This window comes from Aspergillus bombycis (genome assembly GCF_001792695.1).
Source record: "Aspergillus bombycis strain NRRL26010 chromosome Unknown contig00169, whole genome shotgun sequence".
In the NCBI taxonomy this organism is placed as follows: Eukaryota; Fungi; Ascomycota; class Eurotiomycetes; order Eurotiales; family Aspergillaceae; genus Aspergillus; species Aspergillus bombycis.
Window position 1 is genome coordinate 23,973 of NW_019170171.1, and position 23,744 is coordinate 47,716.

General features: G+C 50.2%; 11 protein-coding genes across 11 annotated transcripts; 3 read left to right on the top strand and 8 right to left on the bottom strand.

Moving 5' to 3' along the window:
* Window positions 1-520: 520 nt before the first annotated feature.
* Window positions 521-1,444, top strand: ABOM_011360 (sucrase/ferredoxin-like domain-containing protein; the record flags this gene model as incomplete). The annotated part of the gene is made up of 2 exons (XM_022538488.1): window positions 521-814; window positions 884-1,444. The coding sequence occupies 2 exons, from the start codon at window positions 521-523 to the stop codon at window positions 1,442-1,444; spliced, it is 855 nt and encodes a 284-aa protein (XP_022383641.1).
* An 819-nt stretch (window positions 1,445-2,263) lies between these two features.
* Window positions 2,264-2,689, top strand: ABOM_011361 (uncharacterized protein; the record flags this gene model as incomplete). The annotated part of the gene is made up of 2 exons (XM_022538489.1): window positions 2,264-2,597; window positions 2,676-2,689. 2 exons carry the CDS (start codon window positions 2,264-2,266, stop codon window positions 2,687-2,689), a joined length of 348 nt encoding a protein of 115 aa, XP_022383642.1.
* Window positions 2,690-2,984: 295 nt separating this feature from the next.
* ABOM_011362 (MFS transporter) lies at window positions 2,985-4,483 on the bottom strand (the record flags this gene model as incomplete). The annotated part of the gene is made up of 5 exons (XM_022538490.1): window positions 2,985-3,154; window positions 3,210-3,293; window positions 3,348-3,584; window positions 3,652-4,266; window positions 4,321-4,483. 5 exons carry the CDS (start codon window positions 4,481-4,483, stop codon window positions 2,985-2,987), a joined length of 1,269 nt encoding a protein of 422 aa, XP_022383643.1.
* A 579-nt stretch (window positions 4,484-5,062) lies between these two features.
* On the bottom strand, window positions 5,063-6,452 carry ABOM_011363 (uncharacterized protein; the record flags this gene model as incomplete). The annotated part of the gene is made up of 3 exons (XM_022538491.1): window positions 5,063-5,574; window positions 5,640-5,850; window positions 6,102-6,452. The coding sequence occupies 3 exons, from the start codon at window positions 6,450-6,452 to the stop codon at window positions 5,063-5,065; spliced, it is 1,074 nt and encodes a 357-aa protein (XP_022383644.1).
* Window positions 6,453-7,228: 776 nt separating this feature from the next.
* ABOM_011364 (uncharacterized protein) lies at window positions 7,229-8,741 on the bottom strand (the record flags this gene model as incomplete). The annotated part of the gene is made up of 2 exons (XM_022538492.1): window positions 7,229-8,467; window positions 8,550-8,741. The coding sequence occupies 2 exons, from the start codon at window positions 8,739-8,741 to the stop codon at window positions 7,229-7,231; spliced, it is 1,431 nt and encodes a 476-aa protein (XP_022383637.1).
* Window positions 8,742-10,036: 1,295 nt separating this feature from the next.
* ABOM_011365 (uncharacterized protein) lies at window positions 10,037-11,670 on the top strand (the record flags this gene model as incomplete). The annotated part of the gene is made up of 7 exons (XM_022538493.1): window positions 10,037-10,219; window positions 10,336-10,567; window positions 10,627-10,770; window positions 10,822-10,945; window positions 11,008-11,076; window positions 11,145-11,171; window positions 11,238-11,670. The coding sequence occupies 7 exons, from the start codon at window positions 10,037-10,039 to the stop codon at window positions 11,668-11,670; spliced, it is 1,212 nt and encodes a 403-aa protein (XP_022383638.1).
* Window positions 11,671-12,065: 395 nt separating this feature from the next.
* Window positions 12,066-13,010, bottom strand: ABOM_011366 (uncharacterized protein; the record flags this gene model as incomplete). The annotated part of the gene is made up of 2 exons (XM_022538494.1): window positions 12,066-12,534; window positions 12,604-13,010. The coding sequence occupies 2 exons, from the start codon at window positions 13,008-13,010 to the stop codon at window positions 12,066-12,068; spliced, it is 876 nt and encodes a 291-aa protein (XP_022383639.1).
* Window positions 13,011-15,215: 2,205 nt separating this feature from the next.
* On the bottom strand, window positions 15,216-16,136 carry ABOM_011367 (uncharacterized protein; the record flags this gene model as incomplete). Its single annotated transcript, XM_022538495.1, has 1 exon — window positions 15,216-16,136. The coding sequence occupies one exon, from the start codon at window positions 16,134-16,136 to the stop codon at window positions 15,216-15,218; it is 921 nt and encodes a 306-aa protein (XP_022383640.1).
* A 1,324-nt stretch (window positions 16,137-17,460) lies between these two features.
* Window positions 17,461-18,359, bottom strand: ABOM_011368 (A4/G1 family peptidase; the record flags this gene model as incomplete). The annotated part of the gene is made up of 2 exons (XM_022538496.1): window positions 17,461-17,530; window positions 17,599-18,359. The coding sequence occupies 2 exons, from the start codon at window positions 18,357-18,359 to the stop codon at window positions 17,461-17,463; spliced, it is 831 nt and encodes a 276-aa protein (XP_022383635.1).
* Window positions 18,360-19,542: 1,183 nt separating this feature from the next.
* Window positions 19,543-20,676, bottom strand: ABOM_011369 (MAGE domain-containing protein; the record flags this gene model as incomplete). Its single annotated transcript, XM_022538497.1, has 3 exons — window positions 19,543-20,138; window positions 20,212-20,590; window positions 20,650-20,676. 3 exons carry the CDS (start codon window positions 20,674-20,676, stop codon window positions 19,543-19,545), a joined length of 1,002 nt encoding a protein of 333 aa, XP_022383636.1.
* Window positions 20,677-21,249: 573 nt separating this feature from the next.
* ABOM_011370 (putative pathogenesis associated protein Cap20) lies at window positions 21,250-21,880 on the bottom strand (the record flags this gene model as incomplete). Its single annotated transcript, XM_022538498.1, has 2 exons — window positions 21,250-21,750; window positions 21,806-21,880. The coding sequence occupies 2 exons, from the start codon at window positions 21,878-21,880 to the stop codon at window positions 21,250-21,252; spliced, it is 576 nt and encodes a 191-aa protein (XP_022383647.1).
* Between the last annotated feature and the right edge of the window lie 1,864 nt (window positions 21,881-23,744).

The following is a 23,744-nucleotide window of genomic DNA, read 5'->3' on the forward strand; positions in this document are numbered from 1 at the left end:
CTTCTATTTATTTACCCCGTTCAGTAGTCTGTAAAATAAATGGTGGTACGCACTTTGGTTATTTAAATCTAAGAAAAGTCTTTCCAATGAATACTTGACCCAGCCAACCAACATGCCATTCTACCGGCATACACGTCTTCTCTCCAGCCCCACCTCCAGGCACCAAAGACCCGTGAGGATAAATTCCCGAAACATCGGAGCCGAGTGGCTCGGTGAAGCCTTGTCTTCGGACGAAAATGGTCCTTGGCGACCTATCTCCGAAGGGGGAACCGAGTATACAATCGCCCAACACTCGCTTTATAACACTTGCCATTGGTCCAGGCCATGGCAAGCTTATAACAAAGAAACATGGTCAAATGTCATTGCTATATCCAGCTATAAGATCTGAGTAATATTACGCGTAATCTGACCATATATCAGGCGGATAGCAGCCCTATCCAATCTCAAAGAATATTTATTATAATATATTATGATCATAGTCGTCCCTTTTTCAGTGACATAATAGTTCCATTCATACAAAATGTTTCGCTCCCTCCTCACTCTCACCAAACTTGCTTCCCCAGAGTACATCTTCCCCACCGTCGACCCTAAAATCGATGGTGAGGAATGTCGCCAAGACTGCGCCGATTGCACGGTCAAGTGGCCGTCCAAGGTGAAAGTCGATAACACACTCCCGATGTACGGGTACATCAAGCAATTCCATGCGCATGTCCTCGTCGCAACCGGGAAGACAGACTGGGTCGGGAAGGTAGAGCAGGAGAAGGGGAGTCTGATGGAGGCGTTCAAGTCTGATGGGGGGAAGTCGAAGCAGGGAGTAAGTCTTTATCTATATTTTAGTGACTGTCGAGGTTGTTATTTGGCCTGTATGTTGATCGTGGTATAGAGAATCATGGTTTCCGCATCGAACCTCACACCACCAGAGAGTGAAAACGGGCAGATTGATTCGGGGAAGACGACGGTGTTACTTCTACCTTCGTTTACTTTCGTGGATGGCGTTGCCTATGGCGATGTGAGACATGTGGTCGATACGTTTATTGATAACCCGAAGCAAGAATCCCGGCTGTCGTCACGACCATGTCCACATGACTACGTTGTCCTCCTCTGTTCACATCAACGGCGCGATGCCCGCTGTGGCATCACGGCACCGTTGATCAAAAAGGAGCTGGAGCGCCATCTGCGCGGGCACGGATTATACCGCGACCTCGATGATGAGCGGCCCGGTGGAGTGGGGATTTACTTTGTTTCTCATGTTGGCGGGCATAAGTTTGCTGCCAATGTTTTGATTTATCGGAAGAAGGAACAGCAGATGATCTGGTTGGGGAGGGTCAAGCCTGAACATTGTGAGGGGCTGGTTAAGTATACGATTCTTCAGGGGAAAGTGGTTCATCCGGATTCGCAGTTGAGGGGTGGGTTTGATCGGATGAAAGGGTTGACGAGCTGGTGATGTTTGTGTTTCAGCATTGTATATAGACTCTCAATAGAGGGGATTTGGCATGTTAGGGCTTCAATGGTCACGTTTCTGGATCTCTTTCTTCATTCTGTTGTGTGGTTTCCGCTTCTGGTGGTTCAAAGGTGTAATTCGTAGTCTCGCTGATAGATCTGCATGTAGGCGTATATGTATACTAGCATACGTTGCATATAGTAGTCTAGCTATGAAAGGATATGCTTGTGGAACGTGTGTGGTGTGACCTAACCCCTGAAACTCCGATGCTGTCAGCCCTCCCTCCCCTCCTTCATGGTAACTTCAGGATGTTGCTATACCGTTGGATCTGGCTCTCAAACATAGGGAAAGCACGCTGCCACTTGTCATTTCACGTACCAGGCTTTCTTTCTAACAAAACATCTCGTTTCATACACAATCATCCACCCGCACCCAAAACGCCTAACGACCTCGAGTCGAATACACCATCCGACGCGCCCTCAAGCACTTCGATAGGCGAAACCTACACTGTACGGTTAAACCCTCAGCATGACATCGAAATAGTTGGGGTAGGAGCTGCAGGTCAAGTCTACAAAGTTAATGACCGCATTGTTCTCAACAGCTGTCGAATTTTCGAACCCCCCTAGCAGCGACACCTCTCAGCGCGATCGTTGGTATTACGCTTCAGAAACAATATTTCACTTTAACTTGTTAAAAGACGAGCGCACTGTCCTACAGCTGATTGAAAATAATTCACATCCCCATATCATAGAAGCCATTGACACCGATCAACCCAAGGGGGTATATCTCCGCAAGTATCAACAACATTTGGCAGGAGACATAATGTCTCCACAGTCCCGCCGAATTAAAGTATACCGTGAAATCACAGATGCTCTGTGCCATCTGCACAGTCTTGGAATCGTGTATGCAGATGTCCGCATTGATAACATCCTTGTTCACAACAAGGCTTCGGCCATTCTTTGCAATTGTAATGCCGCCAGTCCTCGCGGGCAACCCAACCTGGTTTTTCCGGGTCTCCCACTTCCCGTTGCCGGTCCTTCGCCTGTCTTGTCCGAAGCGTCGGATATGTTTGCAATGGCTTCGCTCATTTTCCAAATGGAGCACGGGGCTGCTCCTCAGCTTTCCTTACAAAACAGGACACGGGCTGATTGCTATGGTATGTATATGGATGCAGATTTGCGTTTTGCACATTACTGCGTACCTTGATGAACGGCAAATCTCTACTATCTCGCAGACATGAACGGATGATATACTTGATACCGAGCCTCAAAGTCTATAGAACCTATTTTAAGCTCAAGGGCCTTTCATCGCGTTGAGATATTGAGATTTAAGAATAGCACCCCAGAGACCGGAATCCGGGGTGTTGTAGTTTATACTTTTGACCTAGTTGTTTTATACTAGCCAAAAGTTGCCATTATATTTATCCCGTCGTCTGCTCGCCGCAAGCTTTCTACGACCGTTATTCAATAGCATATCTTTACCAGATGATTTCATCCTCCTCTAGTCCAATTGTAACGACAAGATGACTTGAGATATGGGGCATCTAAAGGCTAATTGCCCGTTGTCTAGGAAGAAAAGCCCAGAACAAACCAATCCCAATGAGTAAACCCAGCATGATCGGCTGCATAACCTGGACACCAGCCCGGGAAGCTATAGCGCCCGTCATGAAAGGGAAGGCGGCGGCGCCCGCCTGTCCCAAACTCGCCGAGAGCCCTGCCAACAAGCATAAGTACGTCTATTCCCACTCGGGATAGAAACAACAGCTCACCTAAGGCGCCAATTCGAAGATCCTCCGGCACCACCTGGGTAAGGACATAGAGTCCGATGGGATAGAACGGACCCATGAAGAATCCTGTACATTGACCCGTCAGCCAGTCGAGGAACCAACCTGACCCAGACAACCTACCTAATAAACAAGCCGCGATAGCAATTACGATGATGTTCGGAACCAGACAGAAGAGGAGCTGCATGGCAATTGCTAAAGCGAGGTACACGAACACCATCCGACGTTCTCCAAAATAGTGTGTGATGTCTGCGAGAGCCACACGGCCTAGTGTGAACCCCGTCCAGAACCCGGAAGCTATGTAGCCTACTTGCTTTGGGTCACCGTTTCTTACGGAGACGATGAATTGAACCATCCAACCTAACATCGTTAATATGTCCTTTCCCGGGTTTTTATTGCTAATTAGGTCCATGAGAAAATTACTCACCCCCGAACGTAACCTCCGCGCCGACATACAAGAAGAAGAATCCGCTTAGAATCCAAACCGCTTTATTGGACAGCGTGGCTTTCAATTCCCCGCCGGCTGTGCCGCTCGCGTTTCTCTTGTTGGGCTGGAATAGACCTTCTCGGAACGTCCACCTTAAAAGGCACAAATTTAACAGCCCCAAGCCCAGCATCACGAAGTAAAAGTCCTGCCAAATTGGCGTCCGCGAGGCAATCACATTAGCAACGATAGGTGAGATAATTGTCCCGACGCCGTATACTGCATGCAAAATTCCCAGCCAGCGATGCGCATTGTCCACGGTGGTTGTGAATGTATTCGCCTGAGCATCTTGATAGGCACTGCCCATACCATTTAAGAAGAAGGCAGCGGTAAATAGTCCAAAGGGCGGATTCCAGTACATCAATGAGAACCCACATGTTTGGATCACTGCCCCTAGCACCAATGTACCGCCCGTGCCGATGCGCGAGCACACATGGATATTGGAGAAGGAAGCTGTGAGACAGCCGGCACAGTTTACGAGGTAGATCTGGGAGAGCTGAAAGAGGGTGACGCCGTAGGTTTGTAGAATGTAGGGGATTAAGACTCCCAAAGAGGCGTCTGCTTGTCGTTAGTTCTTGTGTTGAAGACGAGTGAACAGCAATGTCTCAGTACCGTTTAGACCGGCAATTAGAAGGGCGACATTAGTGCTGATTATCTTGCCGGTGACGTCGCTGGCCCGTTTTTGCAGGAGCGGTGTTGTTTCACTCTGTATATGCCCTTCCTCTCTGCCAGACTCATTTAGTGTGGTCGCTGGATCGCTCTGTGTTTCCATCATGATAGCTTAGGGCTTCACTTATGAACTCCGAAAAGCTTGGGAGGAGTGGAAAGAAAAGGGTAGCGAGTGGATGGCCTTAATGTCGGAGCTCTGGTGGAGATCGTATCATCAGCTGATCGCGGCTAGCCCGCATTAAATCGAAAAAACGAGGTGAGGGGTAAAGGATCGTGCACGCCAGGAGATCAGGCTGGAGAGATAAGCCACGCATTGGCCTTGATGGTGGACGGTCTCGGAGCTCAAGAAGATGCTGAACAAACTAGCGCAAGAGTCTCGAGCAAAATTAGACCCAGGTATAGAGAAAACCTACGTAGATGTACTAGTTTATCCGCCGGCTTCTTGAGTGTACTGAATATTACAGCCAAATGTTCAAAACAAGTTTCAAGAAAAGTCAAGAATTGTACCAATCGAGCCGTTCCTGATAACCTGTCAGCCAAGCTATCCACAGGCGGACGCGGTAAGCCAGGGGAGGTACAATTTACGCATCGGATGTGGCTTGCGACGGACGAGCGTAGATCCTGTTCGCCTAAACTTACTGTTCTCCGACAACAGTAGACAGCACGACGAGAGTCCTGTGCATCGCTACTGTAGCACATCGTCGTCGAATCCCAACGACGCCAAGGGGATATCTTCCTCACGCCGTCGGAACAGAAGCCGAGTCGTCGGGTTAACGCTTCGAGAAACCCCAACCACCGTCGGATCGACAGAACAGCCCGACGCTAGCTTCCAATCGTATTTCAAGAGCAAGTGACACAGGGCCACCTTCATCTCGTTTGCAGCAAAAAAGTGGCCCGGACAGGCGTGCTGGCCATGACCGAAGGACAGGTGATCAGGGGTGGTGGCCACTAGATGTCCCTTGTTCTCAAAGCCTGGCTTGTCGCGCATTCGCAAAAAGCGGTACGCATCGTACTTTTTCGGCTGGTCATAGATGTCGGGGTTCATCATATTGTAGCTGTCTACACACACGCGTTGCCCTTTGTGGATTGTGACATCCTCGTCAAAGTTAAGGTCCCTCCTAGCGGGCCGTAGTTCATGGCAAAGGCGCAATAATGCGCCAAGATCAGAAGTGCCAGTGGTCGTCTGGCGTGCACCAGCTCGATGTATTCCGATGAGATGTGGACTGCCCACATCAATGACGAGAACCACTCGCCTCGCTTACTGGCTACCAGGCGTGAGTTCGCTTGAAGGACCCAGATGTTGTAGGCATACGTTTGGCGTTCGCCGGGGTCGGTTGTGTGTCTCTCATTCAAATCCACAAGAGATTGTAGCACCGCTGACATACCTGATGAGGCAGTATCGGTCTCCGAAGTATGTAGCGAGCTATGCATAAGCTGCACGAGATCTGAGGTCCAGTACGTAGGGGTTGATTGCTACAAAGTAACGAACTTTCGGATCAAGATGATGTGCATTAGTTTATCGACCTCGTGTAGCCTAGCGCTCACTGGATCAGTCCTTAGACTCATCAGCCCTAATTCGTTAATCATGCATGATGCAGAGAAACAGAACACGACATTATGATTCCCAGGGTGGAACGCATCTACCCAGAGCGAAATAGAGATATAGCTTCACACTGATACACAGTGGCGAAATGGAGGTATCTCTGGTGATGACCTGGACAGACCGAGGCGCGATGTAGTGCAGATAGCGCCAGAAGTGCGTACTTAATGTGTCCACACGATTGAGCACAGTTGCGGACGAGGTCTGTCCATATCAGCTGCCGCCGTTCTTCAACCGGGGTGATGCTCGAGACGGTGACGGTGAAGTAGTGGTGGAACAAATCATAGTCTATCGGCCGGGTGCTCGTTGCCATATTCCCCAGAAGCTCTCTCGGGCGCCTGACAGGATGGATTACTTTGTCACCCGTCTGGACAGGTTGAGGGCTACACCGGAGCGACACTGGCGGGGACCTGGGAGCATTGCGCTGATCCTGGACAAAAGTATAAGTGGTACCGGCCGCATTGTTGAGCGGCATGGTCATACTGTCCGAAAATCGGCCTTCATATTCGCATCTCACCCCACGCTTGGAACAAGCATCGCAGCATGTGGTCAACGTCTTCCTCTATAGCCAGTGCAAATGCAGCTAGATGCGGAGAGGGAGACGTCACGGTCGACGGGGCACACCGACCTTGACTCTCCTCTTCTTACACTGTGAACACCCGTTCCGAGACTTGGAATGATATCTGCGAGAGCATCCCATTCTGTTCTATGATGATTCTATGCTTGGAAGTAGTATGGCAGAAGAGGGAAGCTTCTCGGCGGCGTGGCTGGTCACGATACTCAAGCTAGCCTGATAGGGGCTAGTGTTAAGTCCTCCCGAGTGAGAGCCTTGGATATCAGGCCGTGGTATATTGTAACTAACAATCCTACAAGTTACATGAATAGTATATGGCCGCCCGTAAGTGTAGCACTTCCTGCCTATCAGACACGATTTATACTATTGTCTATGTTCTATAATGGGATGAAGGCGTCAACGATTATCATGTGTCTTCACCGAGCCGAAAACCTGGGTAGATAATTGAGACCTAGACCTGGATATACAATCATGACCCAGCTACCACATTCCTAGACCAAAACATGCTAACTAAGCTTCAGTGCATTGAATATACTATGTACAGATCATTCGTTCAATCCTCTACAATTATGCTACTCGCTAGCCTAATACTATACAACATGAAGTTATTCGGACACAGGTGCTAGATGCTTCGTGTACACCCGGAGCAACCTGGATCACAACTCCGGGAAAGCCTTTTAGTTCAGCCCCTGAAGGAGTTCCGGGAAAAGAAGCTCGTCAAACTCCCACAGCGTCGTCTGGAAGTTAACCGAAAAAGCACCACCAGTCCACCAGGTCGACCGACCACCCTGCAGAGCGTTCAGCTTCTGGAAGAAGCCAGCCTTGACATCCGCGACCGAAACGCGCGCGTGCATGGGGCCGTGGGTGGCAAAGTCCACCCAGCTCAGCGGCTCGCCGTCGCTCGTCTCCGCCAGGCGACCCGAGCGCAGCAGTGTGTTGAAGTCGTTCTGGACCAGTCTCTTAGCACCCGCCGTGTCGAGAGTGTTGTTGCCGACAATGGTTACTCGGAACAGGTTGTCGCCGCCGATGTAGTCAATGCGAGCTGTGAAAGATGCGTCGGGCAGGGCGAGGTAGTTGTTCGGCGCGGCGGTTGGCGGCAGGTTGAAATAGGATTGGTTGACGGCAAAGGCCGCGTTGTTCACGATACCGGTGTACTCGTTGGTGTAGGTGAATCTGGAGAGAACGTTCTTCTCGTTGCGGTCCAGGTCGAACGGAGCCATGTTGGCTGCGGTTGGCTCGATGGCGAGCAAGAGACGCCGAGCGTGGATCCGGGTGGTTTCACCCGTCTTGTGGTTCTTGACCGTGAGGATGACGCTGGAGTTGCTGCGGTGGCTCTCAATTACTGTGCTGGAGTACAGAACGTCGTCGGCGAGATCCTCCGCGATGGCATCGTACAAGTCCTGGTTCCGACCCGAGGAGGGCGCGAGTTGATTTTGCTTCCCCACGAACGCGCGCGCCATGGAGGCCCCGAAACCCTGCAGCACGAACATGGTAGTTTCCTTCGCCATGTTGCCCAGTCCCAGGCCGGTAGACTGATACATCAGGGGGATAGCGGCTTCCAAGCCATACTTGGTGATGAAATCGCCATAGGGGATCAGAAGGTCCTCCGGGATTGCGTCTGGCTCTGGGAAGTTGCCATACCCAGGTTGCATGAGATGCTCCCACGGCTCCACAATCTCGAGGAATTTGGCCATCGCCGCCATCTGGTCTGCTATCGGCGGCAGTGTGAAGTTGACAGGATTTCCGGTCTTGAAGTCGATGTAGTCCGTGGAGACGCTGACGGTCGATGGGGTTGCAACGGGAATGCCAAAGCGATCGAAGAAGCCTGTTGCGTTTCCAGCTTCGAGGAATGTCATCACACCATAGTTATAGGGCTTGCCGGTCTTGGGATCGGTGTACGAGTCGACCATGCCACCCTGCCCATTCAAGACGCGTCAGCTTTCAAATTGCCATTGTCGCGTGCTTTTGTAATTGATGCTAGGGGCTTCGTCTGCTCACCAAGATATCCTGCTTCTCAATGAGGGCGATGCTTTTGCCAAAGTCGTCCCGGATACGAACGGCAGCGTAGGCACCAGAGGCACCGCCACCCACAACCACAACATCTTTGTAGAGGACATTTGGTGATGAGCCCGCTGCGACCAGCGGCACTGCAGCTAAGAGGCCGAAGATGGATGTTGTCAGGGACAGCATCTTGACGAGTATGCCGCTTCCCAGGAAGCTGGAAATTCAATTTTTGCAAGGAGGGGCACCGCCGATCGTTAGGTTCAATGTGAGGAACTAATCTGACCAGAAGGTGGCGGCAGGCGCTATATAATTGTCATAGGGGGCGACCCTCACTATATTACATTTCATGGTGAACGGCAGTCTCGTCCATGGTCGACTACCGATATTGAGGGCAATGGGCCGTTAAAGAGCGGTGCATAATACTAAACGCATAGTGTCCCCAACTTTACAGCACGGCCTGCCGCCGGGCCATATATATCCGTTAAGCGACATTTTAGTTTATAATATGGTGAAACAGTCGGCCCAGCTTTCATATAAGTAGCGCGGAGACCTTTGTTTAAACCTGTCTAGCACGCCCTGTGCGGTAAATTAGACCAGTTTTTAGGCTATTCTGGGCCAACAGCCCCTTACAGGGATCGGTATTAGTCTCGTTACTCTACCCTATCGTTGCAGGTCTCGACATGCTTAGCCGCATAATGAACCGTGTTCTGTCCCGCAGAATCCGAGACAGTAGGATCATGGCGTGGGACTATCCTACGGGACAACTAGAGAACCGGCCGTGGCAGTGGATCCACCATAACACCGGGGAAGCTCGGACCGAGATGGACGGCAACGTAAGGAGGACGGAGTACGGTGAAAGATCTTTGGATGATACTGATTGCTGATGGGGCCAAAATTAGGTAACTGGGCTGGAGTAGTCCATTCTCATTGGTGTCGGAGGTGAGAGGCTAGGGCTACCTCTAGGCTTGCCATATATTCGCTCTACCGAAAAGTGTCATTCCCTCCCCCCCCCCCAAAACAAAGCCCCCGAGTCTATTAATCTCGGTCTAAATGATCGTGCGGTGCTGTTTCCTTGTATACTGGCATATCACAAACGAGAGTCAAACTATGGTGTGACTAGGTTCCAGAGAGCGTGTCCTCAACGTCCTGGAATCGGCTAAATACCAGATAGCCACGTACACATGTAGAAATCCAATCAACGACCAGGATCTAAATCCAAGCATCTACGAGGCAAACTACAACGCGGCCGAGAAACTTTGATTAATTCCATGCCTCCGTCGTATCCATTGTAACCACTGCTTACCGGCATTCGCACATGCCTCTCTGCAGGGCCTTCCCCTACCCTCCCTCTAATCTAAATCCCTGCGACAACCGAAAGAAACAATGTTGGCCCTAGTTACACATCTCCGATGATGAGGTGTCTCTTCTCACCTGCCACGCCTTCAATGTCGGTTCCTGTAACAACCTCAATCCCTCCTTAAATGCCGACACCTACGGGCAACCCCAGAGATGTGGTGGCTGATGAGAGCCATCTCGGTATCATTATCGGGGTGCAGACGGCACTGACGGTCTTGGCCGTTGTTGTCGTCTGTCTCCGTCTATATGTTCGGGTGAAGATTGTCAGGAGTTCCGGGTGCGATGACTGGACTATGGCTCTCGCGGCGGTATGCACTTCTCTCTACATTGTCTTGCTTTTGAGCGTCGCATTAAAATCGAATACTTCGAATGAACTCAGTGCACTACACCGCGCACCGCAGAATTACTAACGAACCTTGCACAGCTCTGCTCCCTCGGCGGCTGGGTTCTCTACGTCTACAAGGCATGTCACGGCCTAGGCCACCACATCAAATTCCTAGGCGACATGGATAGAATGAAGTTGAGCGAAGCGGCGTTCTGGCAGGTCATTATCTGCTCGGCTACCGGGATCGCCTTGCTCAAGATATCTATCGCTTTGAATTTGCTGCGGTTCAGCCCGACCCGATGGTACACCATGTCTTTATGGACAAGTATTGGTATGCCAGGCTTCTCGTTCATATGAGATATAGGGGCAGGCTAATCATGACTTCGACAGCATTCGTCGCCGCATACAGCTTCATGGGCGCAATGACATTCTTCCTCCACTGCAAACCAATGCAGGCACATTGGGATACGCGCATCAAAGACGCGAAGTGCTACTCGGTACACCTATTCGTCGTCTTCGCGCTAATAAATACATGTATGTCTCCACTATGACCACGCGTATCCAAGAACCTCTCCGCCAATCCAGTGACAGCCTTCAACATCTTCACCGACGTCCTCTTCGCAACGATCCCGATCCCGATCGTCTGGAATCTGCGCATGAAACGCCGAGTCCGCATGTATCTAATCGGCGTCTTCAGTCTCGGCTACTTGTCTGTACCCCCGTTCCATCTCCAATCAGAAAAAAACACCCCCAATTAACAAAAATAAACAGCACAGTTGGTCTCGGCGTCATCAAAGCAGTAGCGCAACTCGCATACCCCAATGAGACGGACATCTTCTTGTACGTTGCAAAGTTACATCACCGTCCAACTTCATGTGCATGACATGCTAACGCCCCGTTCCTTCCAGCAATGACTCCATTCTCTTCTGGGGCCTGTACGTTTCTCTCTCCTTTGCACTCCATATACCTTACAGACAAGATGACTGACTATTGATCTCCAGTGCCCAATTCAATGTTGGAATCCTGACCGCCTGCGTCCCGTCCCTTAAGCCTCTTGCCACGAGAGCTCTCAAACTATCCGAATACACGCAGTCACGCTCGCGCTCACACGGACTATATGGAAGGAGATCGACAGGTCGGTGGACCAGCAGCAGGCGTAGTCGTCGGGTGTTCTCGATACACAGACGGGACCAGTATGGGATCGAGGAGTTGCACAGCCATGACGTGTCTACGCGCAGCCAGTCTGATGAAGTGAAGCTCACGCCGTACGGAGCAACGGTATCGTTCACGGCTCATGCCGAGAGGGGGAGGCTTGAGAGTAGCAGTGAGATTGACGAGAATGTGGGTGCCGAAATGTCTCCAGAAAGGCGCGTGGTGGGAGGTATCTTGAAAACAACGCAAACTACGGTCGTTAGTAGTAGAGCTGCCGATTAGTGCTATAGCCATAATGGTGAAAATTAATTGGCATAGGCTAGTAAGAATACGCAAAATCTATCACCAAAGTAGCCACGCCACAAGCTGTGTATACGCCGCTTCGTCATCGTCCGCGAGGGTGCGCCATACGTGATTATCCAAGCTGCTCGCAACCACATAGCACAGTACCCTACGCCGGGTCTCCAAGAGCTCTCTGGATGTGTATGCGATGATAATGCTGCAACACGTTTCAGTTCTATAACACGTTCTATATGTCACAGTGATATTTTGCCAGAAAAATGATCCATAAATACAGTGCTCATGCTAGAGAGCTGCTCGTGAACTCGGAAACAATTAACCAACATATCACGCCTTCCCATCTAGTACACCTGCGTCGTTTACCCGTCCCCCTAGTTCTAAGGCACACTATACAGCACCTGCATGATCTGAAGAACAGTCTGAACGAATGAGAGGAACAATCCGACCCCTCCAATGAGCACAACAGCCCAGAACGTATACCATGCTTCCGTACTTCGCTTGTCCCGCCATAACTGTATCAGGCCCCGTGCCTTCGGGCATGCCAGATGCGTTTGGAGGGTTTCAAATCGGCCGTGGAGAATCGGAAAGTCAGAGACAAGACTAAAAACGTCTTCATGGTGGTCAACGGATATTGTTGTCAGAGTCCGGGAGCTGCATAGTTCCCCAAGAAGGGGATCATGTTGGTCAGGCGGAAGGTCACTAAATGGACGTAGTGATCGGTAGAATTGTCGCCCCTTCGCTGAGAGTCCAAAAAGTAGCCGATATGATAGGATGACCTCATATAGGAAGCTTGTCACATCTTCAGCGGTGGCCCAGTTGGTAGGATCGCCAGCTGGAACGGTACAGCTTCAGAAACAGTTTACCGTAAGCCATACGACACGGGCATCAGGGTTCGCGAGAGTAGCAAATACATACCCATGTATGACTCCTCGCACCCATTTCTCGCCCGATGATTCTTTCTCGAGATTTGCTGCGCAAAACGAAGGAAACCGAAAGAGGAACAATGTTTTGGTACGGTGATCAAACTCCAGATGGGCGCCCAGTGTGTCTATCCACCTAATTTGAATCCCGCCAATGGTTGCAAGAAGGGACATATTGAACTGCTTGGCATGAACTGTCGCAAAGCTCTCGGGACTCTGACAGTCTGTGCTTTTCGTTGGGCGTAAGTACCCGAAGCCAAGAAGGAACTCGTGCATTGGGAGCCGAGCGCATCGATGATCTTGAGTATACGCCATGAAAGTCCGACTCTCGTAACCGTCCGTCAGTTGTGCAACTGTCATCTGCGCAGGATTGGCCGGGTCCCACGTTGACTCCCATAACATTGTTTGTCATCCTAAAACAGTGAAAACAAGCACACGCTGAAAGCATGTCTGCTCCACAGGTACCACACGGAATACATGCGACGACTGCAGTTGCGCCACGATATCATCAACTCTTGGGGCTTTGCCTTCTTTCATTATTCGCGCAATTCCGAGATACACTCTAAGTAGACTGGATCCTTCGACCAATCCATTCACTTCCGCTAAAGCTGGCAAAGCCGTTGCAAGATCCAATGACAGCTGCGAGGCCCGTCGATTTAGCCATGCCCTGTACCACAGCATGCTAGGGCTAATCCGTGTTGTCGACTGGCAGCAAGCGGGAAACACGGAAATGACAGATGAATGTGCAGCCGTGTCTAGGAGGCCGTGATCTACCATTTATGTTACCCCTGCGTTCGTTCATCTATCGCACCTCTCTCACCTCTACTTGGTGGGATGATTCGCTGAGGTCGAATCGTTCCTCGAAATCTTCTCATAGCGCTCTTGTTTCTCTTCTCTTTCCAGGAAGCCATCATAACGGAATGGAATAGGATACTGAGGTCAACATAGACTATGCTTCAGCTGAGACATACAGCGAGGACGTGGGCCTTATGGATGAGGTACCCTCAATCCAAAGGTTCAGATAATCGCCTTGTGAGGGCTGCGGCTGCGCCACGCTACGTGGACAACATCAGGCGAGCATAGTCGTGGGAAGCGAATCAGCCATCATGGTCCTAACAAGGTGTTTGATCAAGACTACCCAACTATCGCTTGAAACCTGATGGAAAACTCGAAGTTGGGCAATCCAGATATCGTAGACATTGGATACGACCCGATCCTCCTCGCCATCGTTTCATCATTCATCTGAGCGCATTGCCCTATAACGACCGTTTCTATGCGCTGGTAAGCGAGAATGACCGAACATTCTTCATTGGAGGTGCTGTGTCAAATCCATTCGCCTGAGGATTTCCTCTGATACCCAACGCTTTTGGCGTAGGTAATCCTTGCTAAGTTAATATCAGCATCTTTTATACCCACGAGTTCTCAGGGCCGTCAGCACAAACGGTGACATCATGAGCTATCTGACATCCGTACTTTCCTTGCCTTGGAATCAGAGTCGTTCATCATGCCTCATCTTTAAGCCATTCTCATCCTGTGAGCTGGTCATCTGACCTGTCGAGAATGTAGGTCATGCCTGGCCAAAGCTTCAATCACCGCTCTATCAAAGAGCTGCGCCCGGCCTTGAACAAGATTTCTCGTAGAGTCTATTCCTTAGGCTGCTATTCGATGTCGGCAGATCAGTCCAGTAAAGTTTTCGAATAGCTTATGTATCATGCAGATGTAGACCACTGCTGCATCTGATTGTCGCTGGAGGGCTTTGGAAGGGTGACTGCCCAGGGATATGCTATATGCGCAGTCAATTTAACAAGCACAACCATGAGTAAGGCTTAGAGATGAGCTTACATCTTAACTGTCCCCCTATCTACAGTATTGCCCTCGCAAGAAGCCAAACTAGGGTTTCTCTGAGGCTGCAACGCAGTCCCTCGGCATGAATCTTGCTGTTATTCCTATCGCTAAAGCAAACTCTAGTTCGAACTGAGACTTCGGCGCAGATGATATACCGATGAATAGGCAATGTCTAAGCTTCATCTGGTGGGACAGCTCTTCTAAGGACAGATGTAAAGGGAGGAGCGTTGTGTTAATTTCCAGGCCATGTCTTAGCCCAAGCAACAAAGGAGACAACAAAGAAGCACGAATAAGGCTGGACCCAATATCGGTGTAACTAAGAAGGATTACTTACAGAACCAGAGAGGGCTGTACTCTATTTTTTGTTTTCTCCGCAGACGTTCTCATTCAGAGAAAATGGAGGCCTTACAAACATGATGCAAGTAACGGCCCTCAAGGTTTAGGTCTCCTATTCAAGGGCTCGAGGAATAATAAAGTAAGAGTAAAATAACGGATTAAATGAAAAAGAATATTCCCTGGCTAAACTAGATACACGCAATTCTTCGTCCTCAGTTTTTTTCCACCACTAAGCCGAACAACCATCCTGCCAAAAGAGTCTCTAGAAGCGACTCTGGACGAATAGACCAAGCGACTCATCCTATTAGGGGGGGAAGGGGGGGCAGTATAACTGTAGAAAGCTAAAAAGGTATGCCCCCATAGCATATATCACATTTTAGGCACACCGGTGCTTCAAGACAAGTCGAGTATCGTCGCGTTCAAGTCTTAGCATGCCTCTACGTCAGGCATGCTCTCGTCGTCATCAGCGGAACAGCCGCAGTCGCCTCCAGGACGCTCACACAGATTCTCAGGGCCACCCAGGACGCTCATGATGCGTCGCTCGAGTTCTTCGGCCAGAAAAGCCCTCTGTACCGCCAGTTGGTCCAGCCTTCGTAAACGCTGAATCATGTCCACCACTCCACTGAGCTTCAAGCAAGTCTCCTTCAGCCACAGAGTCGGCAGCAGAAGTCGGTCAAGTGGAGAGTAATATTCTTCGTTACTCTCAAAGGGGAAATCAGGGTTAGGAATTTCCTCTCCATCATCGATGACCGCAGGTTCTCCCCCAATGAGAAAGACCTCAAGGACTCCAATCTCGTCATAAAGCTCTTTCCATCTCAATGCGCGGGAAATACTCCTGTCAAATTCCTCAATCAATTTGAGTATTTCACCCTCGTTGGTTCGCGTATCAGTGCATTCAGTTATCATTCCAAGGTCAACCATGACCTTCCCAGAGATATACGCTCTGGCAGCCTCCTCGCTCATGCCTCTTGAGACTCCATATTCGAGTGAAGTCATATACTGCCGGCCCAGCTCAACCATAGCAATGCGAGATTGCAAAGTGCAGTAGACAGTGTTGGCTTTTGAAGCCTCGAGCTCGATAAACAGCCCGGCTAGGTTGAACGTGGTCTGGGATAATGACGAAAGGCCAAAATACCTCCAGCGAGCTTCCATCAGTGTAGCAAAGAAACGGGCACACCTTGGATTTGAAGAGGTCACAACGGCCGCCTTCCCCGGTGCCGCCCCGTCGGGCTGTTGAACCTCATGCATCGCCAGTTGAAGCCCTGGATGGTGTTGTCCTTCCCTGTCCGGTGGTGGCTGTTCTGGAGGAGTGTTTTGACGCGGTTGCTTTTCTTGATTGGTGGTCATCGTAGCTGCGCAAGTGTTATGGCACTTGGAACAACGATCACACTCCTGATGTGGGCATGAGCGGCCAGGCAGAACGCACTGGTTTAACGATCGTTAGCATCTGCCAACCATTAAACGAAAGGCAATCGAAACAGTAGTTTACTGCACAAGGCGACATACCCCCTTCTTATCATTTCGACACCGGATGCATTTCAGGTTTTGCAACCGTTCGGAGAGCGCGAGATCAGGCATAAACTCCATGTCAATGGCAAGGAAAGATCAGGATACAGCTACAGGAAAGAATTAAAAGAACACTTAGGCCAGCATGGTGAGTAAGAGGGATGGTTAATTGATTCAGAATGGGCTGAATACCGCAGGACCTCCATCCTTCTTATAAGCCACGCTTTTCAGTCGCCGTTGATTGCAGTCCCTGCAAGACATTTACCAATCACTACTTTTCCTGCCCCAATTATATCCACCTGAATCTATTCGATCCTATTAATAACTGACGAAGATAGTCTCTACTATTCCTTATTTCTCCCTGGTACTCCCGACTATTACTCACTGTTGCTCACGGTGTCGAAAATTAACCCTTATTTAGGGGAGGAGGCACTGCATCTGATTTGTAGCTTGGGTAATATGATCAACGATGTCTCAATTATAGGCAGGGCTAAGGCGCGCCGGGGTCCGGAAGTAAGAATATCGGTGAACTCTCTACGCTGTTGCTCACTGTTGCTCACTGCTACCCACTGCTACTAAATCCCCCATACCAGTAACCGACTGCGAAGCTTCCGATTTGCAGAGCAGACTGAAGCATAGTAACCCCCTTGCTCATTTCCGTCCAATAAGGCCGAAGGCCATCGACTTGGCAACTAGGCTCTTGGCATCAAAGAAGAAAGCGATCGATGTGGCCTTTGACTGGGTCATTGCGCAGCGTCGATCCTTGCGAAAAAGGGCTGAAAGTTGTACTCGAGTACAACTTTCTGGCCATTTAGGAAAGGCGTAAACTAACCCAGCAGTTCCTTGGAGACTTCCAAGTGGTCAAAATATAGAGCGACGAAGTCAGAGTGGACAGAGCAATACACCATTATGAAGCACTATACTACCTCCAGATAAGTGGCTGCCTTACGATCTACTAGTGCTTATCCTTATTTCGAAGCGTTATATACAAAGAGTCAGTTATACTATGTCTATGTGTTTAGTAAAACAGGGGGGGCATCGTATATCACAGAGCTTGCTCCTGGAATCAATCAGACATACTAATACAATTGTTGAATTAGACAAGCCCCTTTCCATATCTCAGCATATCAACAACAGAGAATTAAATTTCCCCACCTACACACAATCACTGATACGTAACCTTCAACTCCGAATCACTAACAATAGTCGGAACCGCCTGGACAGTATTGCTGGAGCTATCCTGCACCGCATAGAGAGCCGACCATCAAGACCATACTCTTTCCCACCGGCCCTAGCAACACACCCCGTAAACGTAGCCTCCCCGAAGTCCACAAACGTCAATCCATCACCATCAACCGCCAAATCCTCCAGAATCCACTCCGCGTTCTGGCCGGTCAAAGTAGCAGTCGCCGCCGGAGCAGAGGCAGTGACCGTGACATTCTTGCCCGTAGTCAAGTTCTCGATCACCGCCACGCCCTCACTGTTCGACGTCGACTCGACGCTGGCGAAGACCACGTCCCCGAAATTGAACTCCAGGTCGATATCCACCGAGTTGGCCGGGTACCACTCGTACCAGCCGGCGAAGGACGGCTGCCCGTTTTGCACGTAGATGTCGACGCCCGCTTGCCAGATGGCGTCGCCGGATGTGGCCCCGTCGATGCCGACCCAGAAGGACGCCGCTTGTGTTTCGGATGATGATGATGATGATGATGACGCCGCGGTTGGCGTCACGGAGGGCAGCGTGAACGTCGCTGCCACGTAGCTGTACGTCGCGCTGGCCGCCGGGGCCGTTTCCTGCACCGCTCCCGCCCAGTTCTCGTTGATGAGGTAGCTGTCTTCGGACTGCGCCTGGCTGTGAGCGATGGCCTTGGATTTGGCCTGCGGTGCGGCGGTGATTTGCGCGCTAGGCGCTTCGCCTTGCGCTTCAGAGAGACTGTCAATGTCGATTTCGCCGAGCCAGCCGGGGCCCTGGAAGCGCCGAGCTGTAAGGCCTTGGCCGTGGGGTCCGGCGAGGGCAGTGCCGGTTAAGAAGGCTGTCAAAGCCAGGAAAGAAGAGAATTTCATCGTGGTAAAATGGTATGGTATAAGACGGATGTATGTAGAAGTGAAAGAATTCAAGGATCCCGCCAAGTCAATGAGCGAATGAATGAATGAACGAATGTATGGTCCAGGCGAAAGATTCCAGATCTTTCAGCGATGGATTGAAGAGACGAAGTGACCGGGTGTGATTTGCTTTTAAAGCGTCGGCTTGTAGGCTATGTTTGAAGCCATGGAGAAAGGCGAAGGCTTCGGTTTCATGTTGATTGAGCTAAGTCCCGTTAAGTCGTCTAGTTTAAACGTCGGTGTTCACTGCAAAACCCCATTGATCTCACAGCCCCTATTATTATATTGGGCCTTGTAATTAATGCACGGAGTCTGTCCGGGAATCAACTGCCGCTGGCCAACCATGGCATCAGTAAAAGATTGGTGGGAAAAGCTTGCAGGTGCTTAACAGACAGTAAGTATGCCAGACCCACCGTCGGTAGATGGACGACAGTTAGGGCTCGAGAGTAAGATTACATGTCCCACTCTGAAACAACCGGCTCTCCTAACCCAATGCGGGAAGATTTTCGATATACGAAACCTGCCTGTCCACCTGGTTCATGAATGTAATATAAGTATAATTAACTACTCCTTGGTCTGGTGGCCCTGGTGGCTGTCAGTGGGGTGCTTGACAGCCTCCAGGGCTGGGATAGCCAAGAAGCTCGAGAACTCGAATCGTGAAGTGACATATTCCCTCACATCACTATCGCTGAAACAGATTTCGGGTCTCATGTACCCTTCAGGCTGGCCATTAATATTTGCCATTAGCCTTGATTCAACAAAGACAGTGGCATTTCTTAGACATGGACACTGAACACGTTGACAAACACTCCGTCCATCTCATTCATACTCTCGTTCAAGCATCAGCAATTTGGAGGCATGACTCCGTCAGCATCCATGGTATCTTCTTCGCCTGGTTATGAGAGTAGCATTGGGGAGTTTCTGTATATTGAGCTCAAGTTGTGTCAGCCCTACATATGCGCCTTGCTCTAGTGTGGATGTATAAATCTGTTCGGTTAGTTAACTTTTGCTTCTAGCTCTTTGACGGCAGAACATTCATATGAAATAACTATTGGAAAGTGCCACATCCAATATCGGTACCATTGCTGGGGTATCAAACAAAAAGCCATAAATACAACATCAACATGACCACTATGTAAAAATCTCAATCGGTATCCTCATCCTCCTCATCCTCCGCTCTCCTCCGACTCTGCGTCGGTCTCTCCCGGGTCCCCTCTCCCTCCGCATTCCCGTCCTGCTCCTGCTCCTCCTCATGCGGTTCAGGCAGCTTCATCCCCAAACTCCTCGCCAACCGCCCCTCGAAATCCTCCCTGTGCTCCGCCGTAGCGTTCCCACCCTCATAAACCTCCCTCACCAACCCCGCCACGCCTGTAGCCCCAACCTCCATCTTCCCCCTCGGTCCCACCATATACTCAATCACCTCCTCGCCACCATCCATCTCCCGCATTCGAACCAGGTACCCCTCTTTACATAGCCGCGCCAGTAACCGATCCGTGCGATCAACCGGCGTATACGTATCGGCATTCGTCCGCGCCAAATACCGGTCCAGCTTCTGCTCCGGCAATGATCCCCCATTGAGCATGATGACGGCGATAATAAACGAATATAATCCAGTATAGGTACTCTCCCACGGGGCTTTGGTCGGCGGCAGAATCTCAGGACGTCGGTACTCGGCCGGTAATGTACTAGCCACGATCCAGGATTTGTTCGTTGAGGAGGGCTTTTCGACTTTTTGGGCCGCTGCATTTCCCCATGTCTATTAGCCCCCATTCACACTCCACAACCAACCCGGAACGGAAGGGAAAGAACTCACCCCGCCGATCATGAATCGTGACCCTCTCCCTCACCGGCAACTCAACCATCTGCATCCCAAACTTCTCCCTCAAAACCTTCTGCGCCGCTTCAAACACCACCTTGAACTGTCTCGCCCCCTGCTCGCCCAGCACCTTGACACCAACCTCCGTCCGGCGAATCGGCAGCCGCGCATACTCGCTGGCCAGCGCCAGTCGCACCATCTTCTTCACCATCACGTCGGTGCTGCTTGGGTGATGGGTTGCATCGTCGTCGCTATCGGAGGGTGACGCTTGGGTGTGGTTGGAGGTACGGCGGCGTTGGGGGGTTCGCCCTTGGTCTTGTTCTGGCTCTGAGCCCGATGATGCGTCTGGTTCGGAGGAGTCTGAGGGTGGGGGATCCTTGGGGTTGAGTTTGTCAATGTGGTTCTTTTGATGGGGTTAGATTGGGGAGGGCTTACGGCACGGCGTTTGCGGATGAGGGGCATTTTGCTTTGAGGTCTTTTCTCAGTGTATTGGGTTAGAGTGGGGGAATATTGAGTTGAATGGAGGTCGAGTCGATTCGAATCGTTATCGAGTTATCAAGATATTGATCCTGGCTAATTTAGTGACGCGACGCGAGTGGATATGGCGCTAGGCTTCTCTCGGATGGACCGTGATCGAGCTCGATTAGGCAGTCACATGTTCGATCACATGTGATCTGCGAGGATCAGTTGATGGAACTTTTTTTTTTTTCCCACTGTTGCACCGTTGGTTCCCAAGTTGGTGTTTGTTTGTTTTCCTTGTTTTGTTTATATTGCTTTTGACTCAAACCCATCTTGTTGATTGGCTTTGTGTTAGTAGACTGGTTACGGTTTGGTTCGAGATGAGATTCCATTGGGTATTGATATCATAGAGGTCGGGTAGTGTATCAAAGAACCGGTGGCCATGAGATATGAAAAGAAATGAATACAAGTAGCTGCGCAGAAAAACAGATAAAGACACCCTTCTAGAAACAGAAATTAAACATAAAAGCCTGCTAGACAAAGAACCCTCCATTGAAAATTAAACACCATCCATCTCTAGTTGTTGGCCTTATCGGTCTTGTCGTTGACCACGTCCTTCACTTGCTCCTTCTTGGCCTGCAGCAAGGAGCTGAGGAGGCCTAGTGACTCCTGCGACAGGACCAAGCTGGTCGTGATCAGCGCCTTGCCGCTGGCCACCACACCGTCGCCGCCACACTTCTTGTACTCGGAGCCGTAGGTGTCGAATACGTGGGACTTGACATCGCCCACGAGGCGCACGGGATAGGTGGCGTTGTCGTAGATGGTGCCCCGGAGCTTCTCGGTGTCCTCCTTGATGAAAGGGAATCGCGAGTCGATCTGAGACAGTCCTTGGTCGCCGAGGGAGTCTGCGCGGGCCAGGTAGGGGGCGATGTAGCCGTAGGGTTTGGAGAAGTAGGGCAGGAAGGGCTTAGCGATGCGGTCATAGCTCTGATCGGCGTACTCTATGGACTTGGCGCCGTACTTGTTGCTCTTGAAGACGGTGATGGAGTCGGAGACGACGGGGTAGGATGTAAGATGCTGGATGAAGGGTGAGTGATGGACCAGGAAGGGTCGCGATGGAGGCATGGCTTACGTCCAGGAAGTGCGAGTGGACCTTCTCGCCGTTGACAGCGTTTTCACCCATCTTTTTTGGCTCTGCGTGAGGCATCGGTTACTATCGAGGGTGGAGGGTTAGTATATGGGATGGAGCTGGATGAGGATCGGCAAGGTGCATCGCATCGCATACCTGAGGAGGTAGTAGTAGGAGTATGTAAGCCACGAACGATCGGAGAATAAGGGAGGTCAAGTTCTACTGGTAGGAGAAGAGCAAAAGGTTGTATAAGAAAGCTTGGTTGGAGGGAAGGGAGGAGAAGAACGGAAGGGGGGGGCGGTCAAGATAAGTTCAATCAGTTCAAGAAAAAGGGCCAGGACAGAAGGATAGGTATTTATTAGCTTTCGATGTACTTAACCATCACATCAGATCGAATTTTGCTCGTCAGAATGGACGATAATATAATAAGTAATAAGAAGCACAAAAGCATGTGATAGCGGATCCGTAAATTGACTGAACGCAAGCGGAGGGGCAAAAAATTCAAAATGAAAAATAAAATCGAATCAAATAGTGTTACACTAGGGCTAAAGGCCCGACTCATCATTTGCATCTCATCGGCCTAGAATATCGCCCAGCGATAGTCCAGCATCCTCTTATTTGCTCGCAGGGTCGGCCCGATCGTCATCTGGGCAAGGAAGCCAACCGGGGCCTTGAGTCGTGGGAATATTGTTCAACCTGGTTGCCTGAGGGTCGGCCAGACATGATGGGGGGAAACGGACTGGTTCCTTGGAAGGGGGAGATAAGGTGAAGTCACAAAATCGAATGATCTTTGGACCTTCCAGCACATTGCGTTATCGTCCGTGGCGCGCGAGAAGATTTGATGGACGTTTGAATCCGGAAAGGCAAATGAGATGTTTGGAAGTTTGGAGGGCGAAGTGGGCTGACGGCATGTGATTGCGGGTCACCCTTTTTTATCTGCCTGTGGCACACTAAGTTCGTAGTGTCGACGTCGTGTCTACTACTGACAGCATCCTCGTCCTAGATGATCGTTTATTATTATCGACGCCTCCTTGATGATCCTCTAAACTTATTCAGAGAAAAGGTTATTTTGATTTCTCGATTTTCTTAAATCAGAAACAAAAAAAAAAAAAAAATTGAAGAACCTGAATAAAATAAAATAAAACGAAACAAAACCAAGCCAAACTATAACATGGCTGACCCAAGCATCTGAACAAAACCCATGAATCATGCATGAATTTACTGACTCGTCCAGATTGATGGAGCGACACCTCCTCTTGACAACGCCTTGGCCGTTTTCCGTTCATTCAAGCGCAAAGACTTTTCCTTCTCTTCGCTTCCCCTTTTGAGTTGGATCCGCCCCCCGTTGGTCTGAGCGCCATCTGTCTAGCCAACAATCGCTCTCCTTTGGCCCCCGTCTCTCTGGGAAGCACCCAGTTTCCCATTTTACATCGATCCATCCTAACAGCCCCCCCTCGACCGGCATGGCATTTTCTAGCGTCAACCCCGTGCATCGTACTTTTGCCGCAATTCTCATCTTATTTCCCATATGATCGGGGGCGACTAGGTTGCATTGGGGAGTTGTAGCAAGCTCTCTGACTGGGATATGCTCGTCAGCTAGGGGACCTAGGTACCTGTGGCTGGAAGACCCTGGATTTCATCATGTGTAACTCATATCAGTAGTAGTGTAGAAGCACATGATAGTAATATATACTGGTCTGGTCCTGTCCATGGCTTGTGAAAGGTGAATAGGTGCTTCCGGGTGCATATGGTGGCATAGACTGTGTTATGCATGTCATTATATATTTCTGACAGCGACCTGCCATTCGACTATCAACCTCCACCAACGAGATTCTGTGTTTCAGGAAGCAAACATTCATTATGTTCCTACGCATATTCTAGACTCGTCACAAAGAAAAGGTAAAAAGAAAAAAAAAACTAAAATAGAGAAAAGACGCAACAT